Raw genomic sequence first — 13,065 nt, 5'->3', positions numbered from 1 at the left:
GTTACACAGATCACCTCATCTTCCCTTCTTCCAAACACAAAGGAGAGTTGCTGCACTTTTTGCAATTGTTACGTATCTGCTGAAAGGCTGATTTGAAGAGGATTTTTAGGATGGCTGTTCCTTTTTTAGTCCACTTCAAGCACTTGGCAATCACAGTAGCATCCTCTAGTTAATGTCACACAAATCCAGAACATTTCTAACAAGCTGATTTGCATTTTTCTGTAAGTGGGTGACCTTTTTTCCAAGTGCTAGTGGAGTTGAATTTCAGAGTCTACATAATCATTTTTGCAGTGTTAACTAAATCCCACAACTGCTAATAACCTTGGTTGTATCATTACATTTCAATTACATTTTTACATTGTGCACTTAGGATTTAAGTGTGACATATATCCCAATACTCAACATCAACTATAACCCAGGAGGTTCAGGCATACAATTTGAGTATGAAAACACAGAAAGACAACAGAAACTCCCAAGCCCCGTCTCCATTGGTACCTGTGAGGGATTTAGAGGTGCAGTCCTTTCTTCCGTGGGGATCTGATCCAGTGCCATTTACAGAGCCCTCGTAGCTAATGCAGTCATAACAAAGCAGAGCTGTTCAAGGATAGAAAAGACAAATATAAAGAGAAAATGGGCGATGAAAAATAGAGTCAAGGGTTGGTGATTTTCTTTTCTTATATTAGATAAAAGGCTTGGTATTTTATGTCTGGGGTGCATATTTACGATCCAAAGCCATATTCTTTCCAGGAACAGCCCTGTTTGATGTTATGGCTGTGTTAGCCATGCTAAAGCTCTCAAACCACAATGACTACCTGCACCTTCATGCACCTGCACAACCATCCATGCCCCCCTGAGCAGCTAAGGCATAATCTAAGTTCAAACAGGCAGCAGTTGGATCAAGACAGCAAACAGTCGACTAGACACCTGCAAGTGAACTTAGTGGGTGCTTTAACAGAGGAGAAGAAAAGATGTGTTAACAGAGAGTAAAGAGCAGCAGCAGCAGAACCTTAAAACCTGCCAAAAACTAAAAAAAAAAAAAATATTGTTAGAGCTAAAAAAAAAAAAAACAGACAGCTGGGTTAGTTGAGCAGAAAAGTTTCACATTTGATTTTGTGAAAAGGTTGAAATTTTAAAAAGTAAAACCCTTGTAGAAAAGCAGTTATCCTCAAACAGTATTAGTTTACATGACCAGGTTCAATACTTTGACAGCAGCACTAACAGTATGAAACAGTCACAGCTGAAGGTAAATGCATTTGAATATGGATAAGGATAAAGAAAGCTTTCACTCACAAACCTCAGCAATACATTAGCAAAACAGAGCAAAACAGTGAGGGTGTAATTCAGTACTAACTACTTTAAGATACCTCTCCTAGTTTTAGATATGCTACGTGTTTGTTTTCAAACTCCCTTGACTCACCGTAATACAGTTCTATCTAATGCCTCTGTGCACTTTCTCTCTTACCTGCAAAGGCTTTGGAAATCCTCTCTTTCTTCCACTCCCAGGGCTGGTCGTACTCCTCAGGGGGTCGTTCATCATCCTGTGGCAGTCGGCTTTCTCTGGGACAGCGCGAGCGCTCAGGGTCAGAGTCTCCACCGTTCTCGGCTGGCTCGTACGGCGTGTCGTACAGGGGCAACTGCCTCAACGATCCGTCCTTTGATCCTCGCCCCCCAGAACGTATTTCTATAAAACAGGGATAACAACGTGTCTTTATGATAGGTTTCTGAAATAAGTATCCACGAAACACAGCAAATGAGATCTGTGGACTTAAGATACATTGATACAGATACATTGACAAAACCAGAAAAAAGGTTTGTAAAAGCCACTTGCACGTTTTGCTGGAAAAGACCAATACATACATATACTCACCTTCCAAATGATTAGATTTGGAGGAAAAATTGCCTCATATTCATAGTTTTAGCTACTTCTATTCTAATAACTTTCTCTAATACCTTTGCCACCTAAGGCTGAAAAGTTAACACTTAATATTGTTTTCAACTCAAAATGAGAAAAAAACTGTAAGCTCAGCAACCCTGTCTATCTTTGAGACTCGTGGGTTATTTCTGAGCAATGTAGAATGATCAGAAAAGTGACCATGACCTGGGATCTCAGGAATCAAGTCAGTCAAAAAAAATTCTGTATGTTGATAGGATGTGTGAGTGTCATACAAGGGGCCTCCTTCATGAGGTGAATGATGGTGACAGTTTGCTTTTTAACTGATGACAGACAGGGGAAGTAGAAGAGAGAGTTGAAATAAGTGTAGAAGAGGGACACCTGGAAGGCTGAGCATCTGTGAAGCACATAGTGTAGCCTCCCTGAACACACCAAAAATCACTGTTCTAAACAACCTTGCTGCGGGCTGCATTCACCTGCTCTGCCAGAACATGGTGAGCATAATTTCCTTTACCCAGCACCCTGTTCTTTCTATGATTGGCCCAAAAACTGTGAACACTGTTCTTAACATTGAATGCATATTTAGTGGATGTAGCCTGGGTGAAAAAGTGAAGCTGCTGGCCCCCACCCGTCCTGTTGTATTAAAGTCTATGAGAAAATAATGATGACTTAATATATATATATTTTTTTTTTTATCTCAGTTAACATTTTAACAATGATTTCTGGGCTCATCTCATTTTAAAAATAGTAGTCCAGTTTATTAGGTGATATTGCTACTTGCAGATAAACAACCTGACTAACCTCTGACTAGAATGAGCACACTAAAGCCCTTTAAAGTTAAAAAATTTTTATCTCTACAACCTCTGTCGGAAGAAGATGATTCCTCGACAGAAAAGACTTAATTCTGGAAGTACAACCTCTCAAAAGCAGCTACTTTGCAGCACATACAAGCCAGCCAAGGTGATCTCAAAGAGGAATCTGAGTGCTGGAAAAGAGTTTGGACAAGAATGTACTACACTCTCAATTTAGAGAGGATTTTGATCTGCTATGTTGGTTGGATGAAATAAATAAGTACAGAACATGTTACATTGCAGATATATTAATGGAGGATTAAAAAAAGCATTTCAACAATTCAGGAGTTGGCAAAACATGATGACATAAATATAGTGCACCTACACATCAGAATCAGTCATTACTTATATGTATGTTTTTTGTTAAAAATCTGCTAAACATCACCTGACCCCAACAAATGCATGCATGCCTTTTATCCTCCATGTAGGGAGATGAAACAGATCTCACTCTTAGTGAAGCATTATACCCTTGAGAACTCTCCTCTTCTCTTTGCCATCCTCTTCCTCTTCCCTTCTCCGATCTCCCTACACTCATATGAAGTTGTTAGCTGCCTGCACCCTTCCTCCTGAGCCACATGAAGCTGTTAGTGGCTAGCAACACCATTGAGTAGTGCAATGTGAGGAGAATGAAATATTGTGCCACACTGCTGCATAATTACCTCTTAGCCCAGGGGAGCTCTTGCGGAAAAATGAGCAATGCATTGAGCCTAATGGAGCTACCCGCTGGTGGTGGTGGTTGTGGTAGGAAGTGGAGGGGTGGAGTGAGGTGAGGCTGCCAGGTCTCGCATCTCAGCTTAATCGTGCATTAGGCAAACTCACACTCTTTGATCTTGCAGTGGTTTTACGAGATCCTGGCATGATTACATCCCACCTCCCCTGCAGGAGAACAAATAGCTCCAGAAGAGGATGGAAGAAGCGACGGGAGGATTCAGGAGGAGGGAGGGGGGGTATTAATGGTGGGGTGTAAATCTAGTGGGAAGAATCCTTTAATTGGAGGCACGCTCCCTCCGATAAACTACAGCTCTGGATTAAGACTCCCTTTTGAGCCTCCTTCCACTGTCTCTTTTAATTGACTTATGTCCTTCTAACCTTCTATACTTCATTGTTTAATTTCATTCGTCCATCTTTGCTTCCTCCATGTCAGCTTCTGTTAAGGCATGCTGGGTAAAGTGGGTGGGGATACATCTGTCTCACAAATTACAGTGATTTGAATGGAAATGGGCTTGCATGTTGCAACACAGCTGCACTTTATCTTCTATCTTTGACCTCCAAACCCTCCTAAGAGTCAAGGGTCAACCACCACACCCTCCCTTGATGTTTTTGGATCTCCCCTACTCGGATGTCAGAGTTCCTGTCCAGATGTTGCACTTCCTCTTTTTGCTTTTTTGCCCCCTATTTTGGCTCTTGGAAACCCCTACATTACCCCTGAAAACACTTGCAGTATTTGATTTATGTTCACATGTTTAACTTGTGTAAAGTTTAATGTAAAGACGAACAAGAACTTTCAAGACAACTTGCAAAGTTTTGAGAGACAAAAGTTTTTTTTTTTTTGTATGGTAAAATTAAACATCTAGAAAGTGAGATGCACCCAACAGGGTATCAACATGTCATGAAGCAGCAGCAGCTCTGAACAAAACCATCTGTTTAGCACCAATAAAAGTACTGTGCAGAGCAGAATACTGAGAACCAAAAAGCTGATAAAGACATGGAGACTGATTGTCATGAAAATAATTAAACTGTTAAGCAGTCAGATGGATGTAGTGTTCTAAATGCAAGCTAAAAATCTGAAACATTGAGAAAAGTGCTAAGCTGTAAAACAAGTCTTTGTGATCATTTTTTTTTATCCTTCATGAGCTGGGGAGATTAATCCTATGATAAGAGAGATATATTCCTTGCAGTAAGGCTCCTGTTTCACTAACTACAGGAGGAGCCCTCTGGGCCTATTATCATGGCAGTGCATGGGCTGGAAGAGAGCTCTGGATTAAATCAAAAAACATTAACTGCAACCAACCTGGCAGCCGCATCCTGCTGTACATAAAGTACTGACCAAGCCATCCAGCCCCCATCATCCAGACCACTCTGTCTCATCCATCCTCCTGCTCCATTATAGCCAACCATTTTAAGTGATTGCATTTGCAAGAAATTTGCAAACAGCGGCATAACTACGCTTTTATTGCATGGCTAAAGCTTCTAATATTTAAAGGAAAAACACATTTATCTGCCTCTCTGCTTGACTGCCACCCACCCACTCCCACTGAGCCAGAATTTACTGCTTCAAAGCCTCTACAGGGGCACAGTGAATATCTGGATTTGATTGAGGGGATCTCTTGTGCATAAGTGAAGGATTAAATGTGATTGACTTTGCATCCTGGGAAAACAATGGCCAGAAATAACCCGGGCTTCAAGGGTCTGCTCTGCCTGCTCTATTAGCCAACAGATTTTAAAGAAATCCTGAACCTGTGTATCTCTTATTATGTCAGAAAGCAACGTTAATCAAAAAAAGGACGATTTTTGCGTAAAAAATATCAACGAGAGAATGGGGTAACTGAAGATACAAAGTAGTGGAACATGCACTGTTTAATGAAATATACGGATAAATGATAGAGCAGATGCTTTCTGATACACACTCATTAATCAAAAAAATAATGCTTTACTGCTGAGCTGCTCATGAATGCTAATGTTTAAAAGAAGTTTAGCAAACTTACTTGACCAGCCAAGCTTGTTCCATAATAAAGTCTCACAGCTGCAGCAGGTTGGATTAACAAATCCTCTGTGGGTCATTTGTAGGAGTCAGAAATTTGATTTCATTCTCTGTGATTGCACAGGTCTCTCAAAAGCAAACAGGCTCATTCTTGTGATTGAAGACATATGGGCTATATCGGGGGCCACCCACAGGTATTTTGAATCACTCAGAGATCTAGCTGACAAGCGAGGGTGTTTGCTCTTTGACCCGTGGCGGCCTGCTGCCGAGCGTCAGTCTTCTTATTGAGTGATGCTTAGAGGAGGCTCTAGCCGCCAACCGTCCCCCACTGACCTCTGGGAAAACGGTCGCAATAAGTAAAAACAGAACAATCCTTTCAGCTCTGCACTTGATTTCATTTTGATGTTTTCATGAAACAAAAACGAATAAATTAGCATGTGTGCTTCTTTTTTCTTTTATTCTAGTCCGTCTAATTTCAACATTATGCTCTTGATATGACACTTTAACACAATTTGTAAAGTGTATGCAAACAATAAGCTTTGATTTTTAACAGTCATTCTCCTGTTTGTCTTTAATTATGACAGGCCTGTCCAACTGCAAGCTGGATGCCCGTGTGCTGCTGAGTCTCCATCAGCCTCCTGCAGACAGAGGGAAAGCAGCCATGCCGAGTGTTCTTCCAGTCTCCTTACTCCTGACTCACACTGTGCCAAGCGTGTGGTGGGTAAACTCAGAGGCCTGCCTTTCACACACACATACTGTATATATATATATATATATATATATATATATATATATATACACACACACACACACACACACAAACTTTTGGTAAGTTTGGAAGCCAAGGCTCAGGCAGAAGTGATTCGTGCTCTGCCCAGAGAGGAGAGTATTTTAGGTCAAGCAGTGCTATTTTAGTTTTTTTTCTTTCTTGTAAATCCTTTTCTGTTTTATCTGCAAGCCATAACTTTAACTAACAAATGGCATAGAGCTGGGCTGTCTTTGTGAACTAGGAAATGTAAACGGGAGCAGCAGGGTAAAGAATTGTGCAGATAATCTTATAGTATTCTTGAAAGGTACGCCTGTTTAGGTGTTTGCACTCGTGTATGTGTGAAGTCCCCCCCCCCCCCCCCCCCCCCCACCCCCCCACCGGCCTTAGGGAACAGAAGCTGAAGTGTCTCTCACAACACGCTGACACGTATAAGGATTCATTCCCCTACTGATGTAGCACAGTAAGCCTAAAGAGACAACATACAATAAGCAGCAAACAAGAGTGGGGCAGGCGTTGACGGAAGTAAGCCAGACAAAGCAACAGAGACAGAGACAGAGCTGAAGAGAGGGGAATGACACAGAGACAATGGGGACATATAAAAAAAAGAGAGAAACAAAGAGTGACAGGGAGTGAAAAGAAAAGAAAAGGGAGGGGAAAATGCTAAATTAGAGAAAGGCAGGTGATGCAAGTTTGTCACAGAGGAGGAAATAAACAAAGAGACTGCGACAGAAAGTCCTGGAGAGTGATGGAATGAGAGAGGGGGAGAAACAGACACAAGAGGAGAGTGGCAAGAATAATAAATATGAACATCAGTAAAGTGCTCTCCATAGCCAGCAGCTGATGAACACACATCACTTGAAAGCTCACAACTGATAAAAATGACCGAGGGGATTATTGAGGTTCAGTATTAACAGACCTCTGCTTCTATGTGCAGTGAGCTTTCAACATGATCTGCATGTGGCAACACTTGAACACTTAGCAATCGTTGTTCTTGACGTACTGAATTTAGCCTGTCTCACTTCACTACAACAAACGGAAAGCATTACTAAACTTACAAACACACAAAAAAAAAGACTTAAAGACTTGTTTGAGGTGGAGAAGGGGGTCGTTGTGTGCGCTATCTCTTTTAAGAATGCAATAACTGATATAATACTGTTACCGCAAACAAAATAAAAATGTGACATGAATCTGTGGTCATATCACCCATCAGTAATATCAACTAAACTCATAAATCTCTGTGACATTGTTTGGGACTAATGGGAGTCTATACAAAATGTGGTGCACATACATTAAATAGATTTTGAGGTATTTCACAGGAAGGGTGCAAACTTGAACTGCTGACGTTGCCAGATGAAAAGTCAGGGGATCACTAAATTGATTGAAATGTATGTATTGGAAACTAAAATATCCCAAAGCAAATTTTGAGGTGATCCACTGCCTGATCGGTAAGATATTTCACAAATGTCAACATCAATTAAGAAAATAGGGTCACCTTCACTGAGGGACCGACCTTCCTGTAAACCATGCAATGCTTAAACAGAAATTGAGTTCAACCTTTCAGACAGAGTGAAGGGTAAAATTCAGAAGATAGATAATCTTATGATTGAAACAAGAATCCCATTATTGAAAGGGCTACTGATGAATAAAGTCTAGCACTTAGTTAAAATTACATTAAATAAAGGATTTTCATTTCATTATTGAATAATAATGTCATCGAGAGACTCCCTGTGATTTCACAGTAGCTGGCAGTGTTACTCTGGGAAAGCCTAACCTAAGTGGAGGCCTTTCCACTGCAGGGCCATTGCATGGACAGTTGTAGCACTCCTATTCAAGGTGCAACTGCAATTACAGCTCATTAGGACTGAGGTGAAAGCTCATTAATAGAAGATGAATGGGGAGAGCAGCTTGGAAAGGTGCCCATCTACCTGCATGAATCACAGAATGGCCCTCTCAGCTAACTTGTGCAGCTTTGCAGTGAACAAATAAAGAGACAAGCAGCAGATCAGCGTACTGACAAGCCAACACCAAGTAAAGATGTGATTACTCATTTCCTGTAGCTGTCAATTGCACTGCAGTAATAGAAATTCCATTTGGAAAACAGTAAAACACAGAGAAGCTGGATTCTTCTTCTCAACATGCACTGAAGAGGACTTAATGCCAAGGAGTGACAGGCTGCTTGGCTGGCGGTGTTGGATGCAGAGGATCCCACAGCCTTGAGGGAGGGGAGCTATTCTTCTGCAGGCTGCATTTCTGAGCTGTGCTCGCTCTGTCGCTATTGTTCCTCTGCCGAGATAAGACCGGCGGTGGATTAGAGGAGAGTGCACCCAGAGTTCAGGTTGTGTATTGCTGCTGGAAGAAGAAAATAGCACAGGAATGGGATTGGTTCTGGGGAGGGAACTGGTAAGAGGAGAGGAGATACGCAGAGGAGAGGAGAGAAGAGGAGGAGAAGGAAATGAATAGGAAGACTAGGCAGTCATGCCTGTGAGTGCCTCTTGTCCTGATGCCTGATCTGCTTGTGTGGTCTCACAGGAGGCAAAAGAGGGGGTCTGACGGCACATGGACGTGGCTATGATGAATAGTCACTTCATGCCCCCTCACCATAGGGGGTAATAGCCCATTAATCGTGATAGGCTTCCAGCAAAGACCCACTCACCAACCCCCACAAACTCTGTGCTTCAACCTTCAACCGACTCACACTGCTCTGGGGGATGCTCATCGGCCCTTCTCTGTTGGAGAGATAGAATTGTGGAGGGGATGACATGGGAGAGAAAAGTCCTATTTGTGGCACAAAGGGAGGGCTGTAGCCAATGATTTGGGATAATACAGAGTTGGGTCAGATAAGGGCAGTGAGTATGAACTCACACAAACTACACTGACATTTACATTTAAGCTTTCAAAATGTCAGTGCAAGAAAGATGTGGGACAAGTGACAAGGTTAAGGATAGATTTAACTTGATTGGACAATATCTAGAGCTTCTTAGCTGGATCGAGTCAGTAAACGTACATCATCTTTGTGCTTTAATTTCCAATTTTTCCAAAAGGCTGGGTACAGACTGTACGATTTTGGGAGGTCCCAGACAAAAGATGATGGTCCTTCGTTGCACTGTGAGAGAGGATGACACATGACTGATCTACCGGTCTTGCGACCAAAGATAGCTTGCGACAAATATATGACAATGAACGCCATGGCAACCCTATGCTCGCACTCTGATTGCGCTAATGACGCAAATGATGCCGCATGTTGACTTTCTTTGAAGCCTACGATTCCCAGATACCTCATCTCACAGTGTGCCTGCATATTATACACAACATTATGAGATCCGTGTCTCACAATGTGGCTTGTAATAAAACAGATAAGATCGCAAAATACGCACAGTGTAGGAGGCTTAACAGCCATATGCATACCTCAGACAAAAAGAAAGCCAATGAACAGGAAATAGGAAGAATTCCATACTTTAAAATCCATCCACTTTTTTTCCAACATAATTCCTTTTTGTGTGATAATCCAATAATCTCTCCCTGCAGCACAACAATGCAGACAGATGCCGCAGCCCTGAAATCTGTGGGAATTTAAGTTCTATCACCTCCACACTGAGCAGAGCTGACAGTCACCGTACTCTCCTTGGGCTGTCTCTCATTAGTGGAGATGGATGTATGCTCAAACGCTGACATATTTTGCTCACAAACTGGGTTACAAACAGCGAGCGGCAAATCCTCTCTCGTGGCTACATTACACAACTGAACTCTGTATGACCTCGATTTTCTCAATCGTAATACACAAGCAAGTCTAAACTGTGGATGCTCTTACTAACACACCATGAATGCTTAAAAAATAAAGCATTATGCCACTCATGCTATTCCTGGACTTCAAAGTCAAGGCTAATTATGAGGGATATCAAGCATAAAATGAAGATGAAACTGCAGCAAATTAGGAAAAAACTGGCATAACTAGTTCAACAGAGAGGCATAAATATTCATTAAGTAGAAGATGCATCCTTGGGCAAAAAAAGAGAGGGAGTCACTGGAGCGCTTGGTATTGATTTGTTCCCTTTATTTATCTGAGATGGCTACTTCTGCTAGAGCCGCACTGTGACCTGTTTACCAATCCTTCCAGTCCAGAGGACGTGTGTGTCCTCTGGGAAGCAAGCATTAGCTCGGCTCTGGCAATGCAAATAGTTACACAGCAGTGACCTCACTCTCTATCTACACGTGTGCTTTTTTGACCTTCAGATGAGCGCTGCCTCTCTGTGGGCGACCCACTAATGAATACACAGGGAGAAGGTAAATACAGTAAGGGTGGATTACCCCTGTAAACTGCAAGTAGTGTTTACATGACTGTGTGTGATCTGATCCCGGTGTCTGAATGAATAAAACACAACATGACCCAAAAAGATTAAACAGTAGGACACTCCTATGTCATTCCAATTAGCAGACGAGGGTTAAGTGTCAAGTTGAGGTTTAAAAAAGATGCTGCTCAGTGCTCTTAGTATCTCTATACCTGCCTCACATCTGAGAGGAGGGTGCTTGTCTCAGAAGGCAGGAAATTATGTGAAAAGGAAGACGCAGTAATTGCAGATGAAGCAACAGCTTCAGTACTATGCAAGCAACAAAGAGTACGAAGGAGTATTACTACATGCAAAATGATGCTCACCAGTTGTGTGATATAAACAAGGGCCCGACCGATACAGGATGTTTAGGGCCGATACAGATATCGATATTAGAAAGAGAAGAAATTAAATATCGGCCGATATCTCTAGTAAATCTAGTAATATCGTTGCATATCTTTGAAAAATAAAAGAGCTGATACCGATAGTAAACTGGATACACTAATATCAGCTGATATTACCTGCTGGCCGATTAATTGGTCAGGCTCTAATTCAAACGTCATCAGCCCCTCTGCTTGCTTGTGGTGAATTTTCCTGAATATTATCTCCTGCCTTGACACATCTCACCCTGACTTCTTGCTGAAATTTTAGGCAGCTGGCAGGAAAAAAACAGACTAAATGTGGGTGAAAAGAAATCAGCCATTTTCCTGAAAATGTCAGTTTTTTGGTATGTGTAAAAACATCATTAAATTGCGGGATTGGTTAATTGTAAATGAATAAAAGATACATCTACTTTTGCAAGTTTGGTATTAAAATGTTATATTAGTAGAATGCAACAGTTGTTCCCTGGTTAGAAAATAATTACATTTCCTCATACTCTTTTATAGAATATTTTGAAAATGACTAAATTGCTTCATTACAGTTGAGTAATCATTTTAAGGCAGCAGCTATTTCAAACCTGATCAGTCAGGCGCTTTTCTGGGGCAGGATGATGTTTTTTTTGCGAACTATAACACACACTGTTATAGCAAAAAAGCTAAATGCAGAGATTATTTTTTCAGCTAGCATCAGACAAAGGCTGTGATTCCATACTATGTTTCAATCATGTGAATTTGATTTTCAAATGTTGTGTTTTTCATAATTTTGAATACATGAACACAAGACAGAAGTATATGACTCAGCAACGGATATCCACAACTTTAAGTCCAACTGTTAGAGACAAGACACTGCAATTAGCCTCTGCCTCATTAAATCCTGAGGTACTATTGTCCAGCTACAGCTACAGGCTGTTGTTTACCAGAGCTTAGTCTGGCAAAAACAAGTCACAAGACAGAATATTGCATCTCCATAATGATTAATACATCGCACTCAACTCTCAACTTCTCCTACTACCAAATGTCTGCATGTTCTGGTATTTGTGTCTGTGCATCAGAATTGTAACAGGCAAGCCTCACAGGTGTTAAAGTGTGAGTACATGCATGTCTCTGCTGTCCGTCCTCTTCAGCTCATTAGACCAGACACCAGTGAGCCTGGAGAGACAATTCTGGAGACCAGTCAGCTCTGTCCAACAAGATTCACTCTGACAGGGCAGATGGTCTGGTGTAGGGAAGACACGTGAACAATGATCTAACTGTAACGATACAACTACAGAAAGACAACTTAGGTAACCTACACAATGTGAAAGCCATCGCACAATTGACTGAAGGCACAACAGTATACATGCATTTCCTTTTGTCTTTGCAACCAAGGTTCATCAGTCTAAATTAAAAGAGGACATCAGACAGTGATGTTACATAACTGAGAACGAAAGAGAAAAAAAACCCTCAAACAGCCTACCCTCAGTTTCATTTGTCCGATCCAGCAACATGCCAATCGGTTGGCACAATATGCTAACCAAGCTCCACAGACATGTCCTTATACAATTCAGACTGGAAGAGCAAACACAAGGTAGCAGATGGTCATTTGCATTATTTTCTTCCTCACCATGGTCGCTCTGAGAGCAAGCGAGATATGCAGGGTACAGGTTTGCATAACTTTTCCAAGCTGCATTGAGAGGGGGGATTCATCTGAAGTTGATGTTGAGTTGATGAAGAGTTTAAAGTATATTTATCTCCAAACAAAGATGCTAATTAAATGTGCAAAAATATTTGAAGGTGTTGCCAAAGACCCTTTTAGTCATGCAGTCTTTAGAAGATTGTGTCATATTGCTTTCTGGCAAAACAAGAAAAAAATGGAAATAGCAAATCTGTAAGCAGAAACGATGCTCCAGGATCTTGCTTTTATAAGAAATTCTTACCATACTGTATATTATCCTGCACATATTTTGGTCTTGCTATAAAACTGCCATACATATTGCTGAAGGCATGTGACAGGCATGTATCAAATTGTGTTTTCATTAAACCCTTACTGTTGTCCTTCATGCATTTGATTGCACTGTATTTTTCCCTGACATAAAGTCACTCGTAAGCCGTTTGATAGATTTGTCATGAAAAATCAAAATCAAAATTCTAGCTGCCTCGTTGGCATTT

General features: G+C 41.3%; 1 protein-coding gene across 4 annotated transcripts in view; it reads right to left on the bottom strand.

Annotated features, from left to right (window-relative positions):
- zgc:158464 (uncharacterized protein LOC791139 homolog) overlaps window positions 1-13,065 on the bottom strand; it is an 89,915-nt gene that overhangs the window by 25,542 nt on the left and 51,308 nt on the right. For 2 of the 4 annotated variants that reach the window (XM_065953024.1, XM_065953025.1), the window contains exons 3-4: window positions 1,463-1,681; window positions 496-594 (exon numbers count right to left, since the gene is read on the bottom strand). In XM_065953024.1, the coding sequence (XP_065809096.1) occupies window positions 496-594; window positions 1,463-1,681 (318 nt within the window). The remainder of the gene's footprint in view (window positions 1-495; window positions 595-1,462; window positions 1,682-13,065) is intronic. The other 2 variants (XM_020648293.3, XM_020648443.3) reach the window with 1 other exon arrangement.

Source organism: Labrus bergylta, chromosome 3 (assembly GCF_963930695.1).
Source record: "Labrus bergylta chromosome 3, fLabBer1.1, whole genome shotgun sequence".
NCBI classification, from domain to species: Eukaryota; Metazoa; Chordata; class Actinopteri; order Labriformes; family Labridae; genus Labrus; species Labrus bergylta.
The sequence above is the reverse complement of the archived record's forward strand: the minus strand, read 5'-3'. Positions and strand labels throughout refer to the sequence as shown.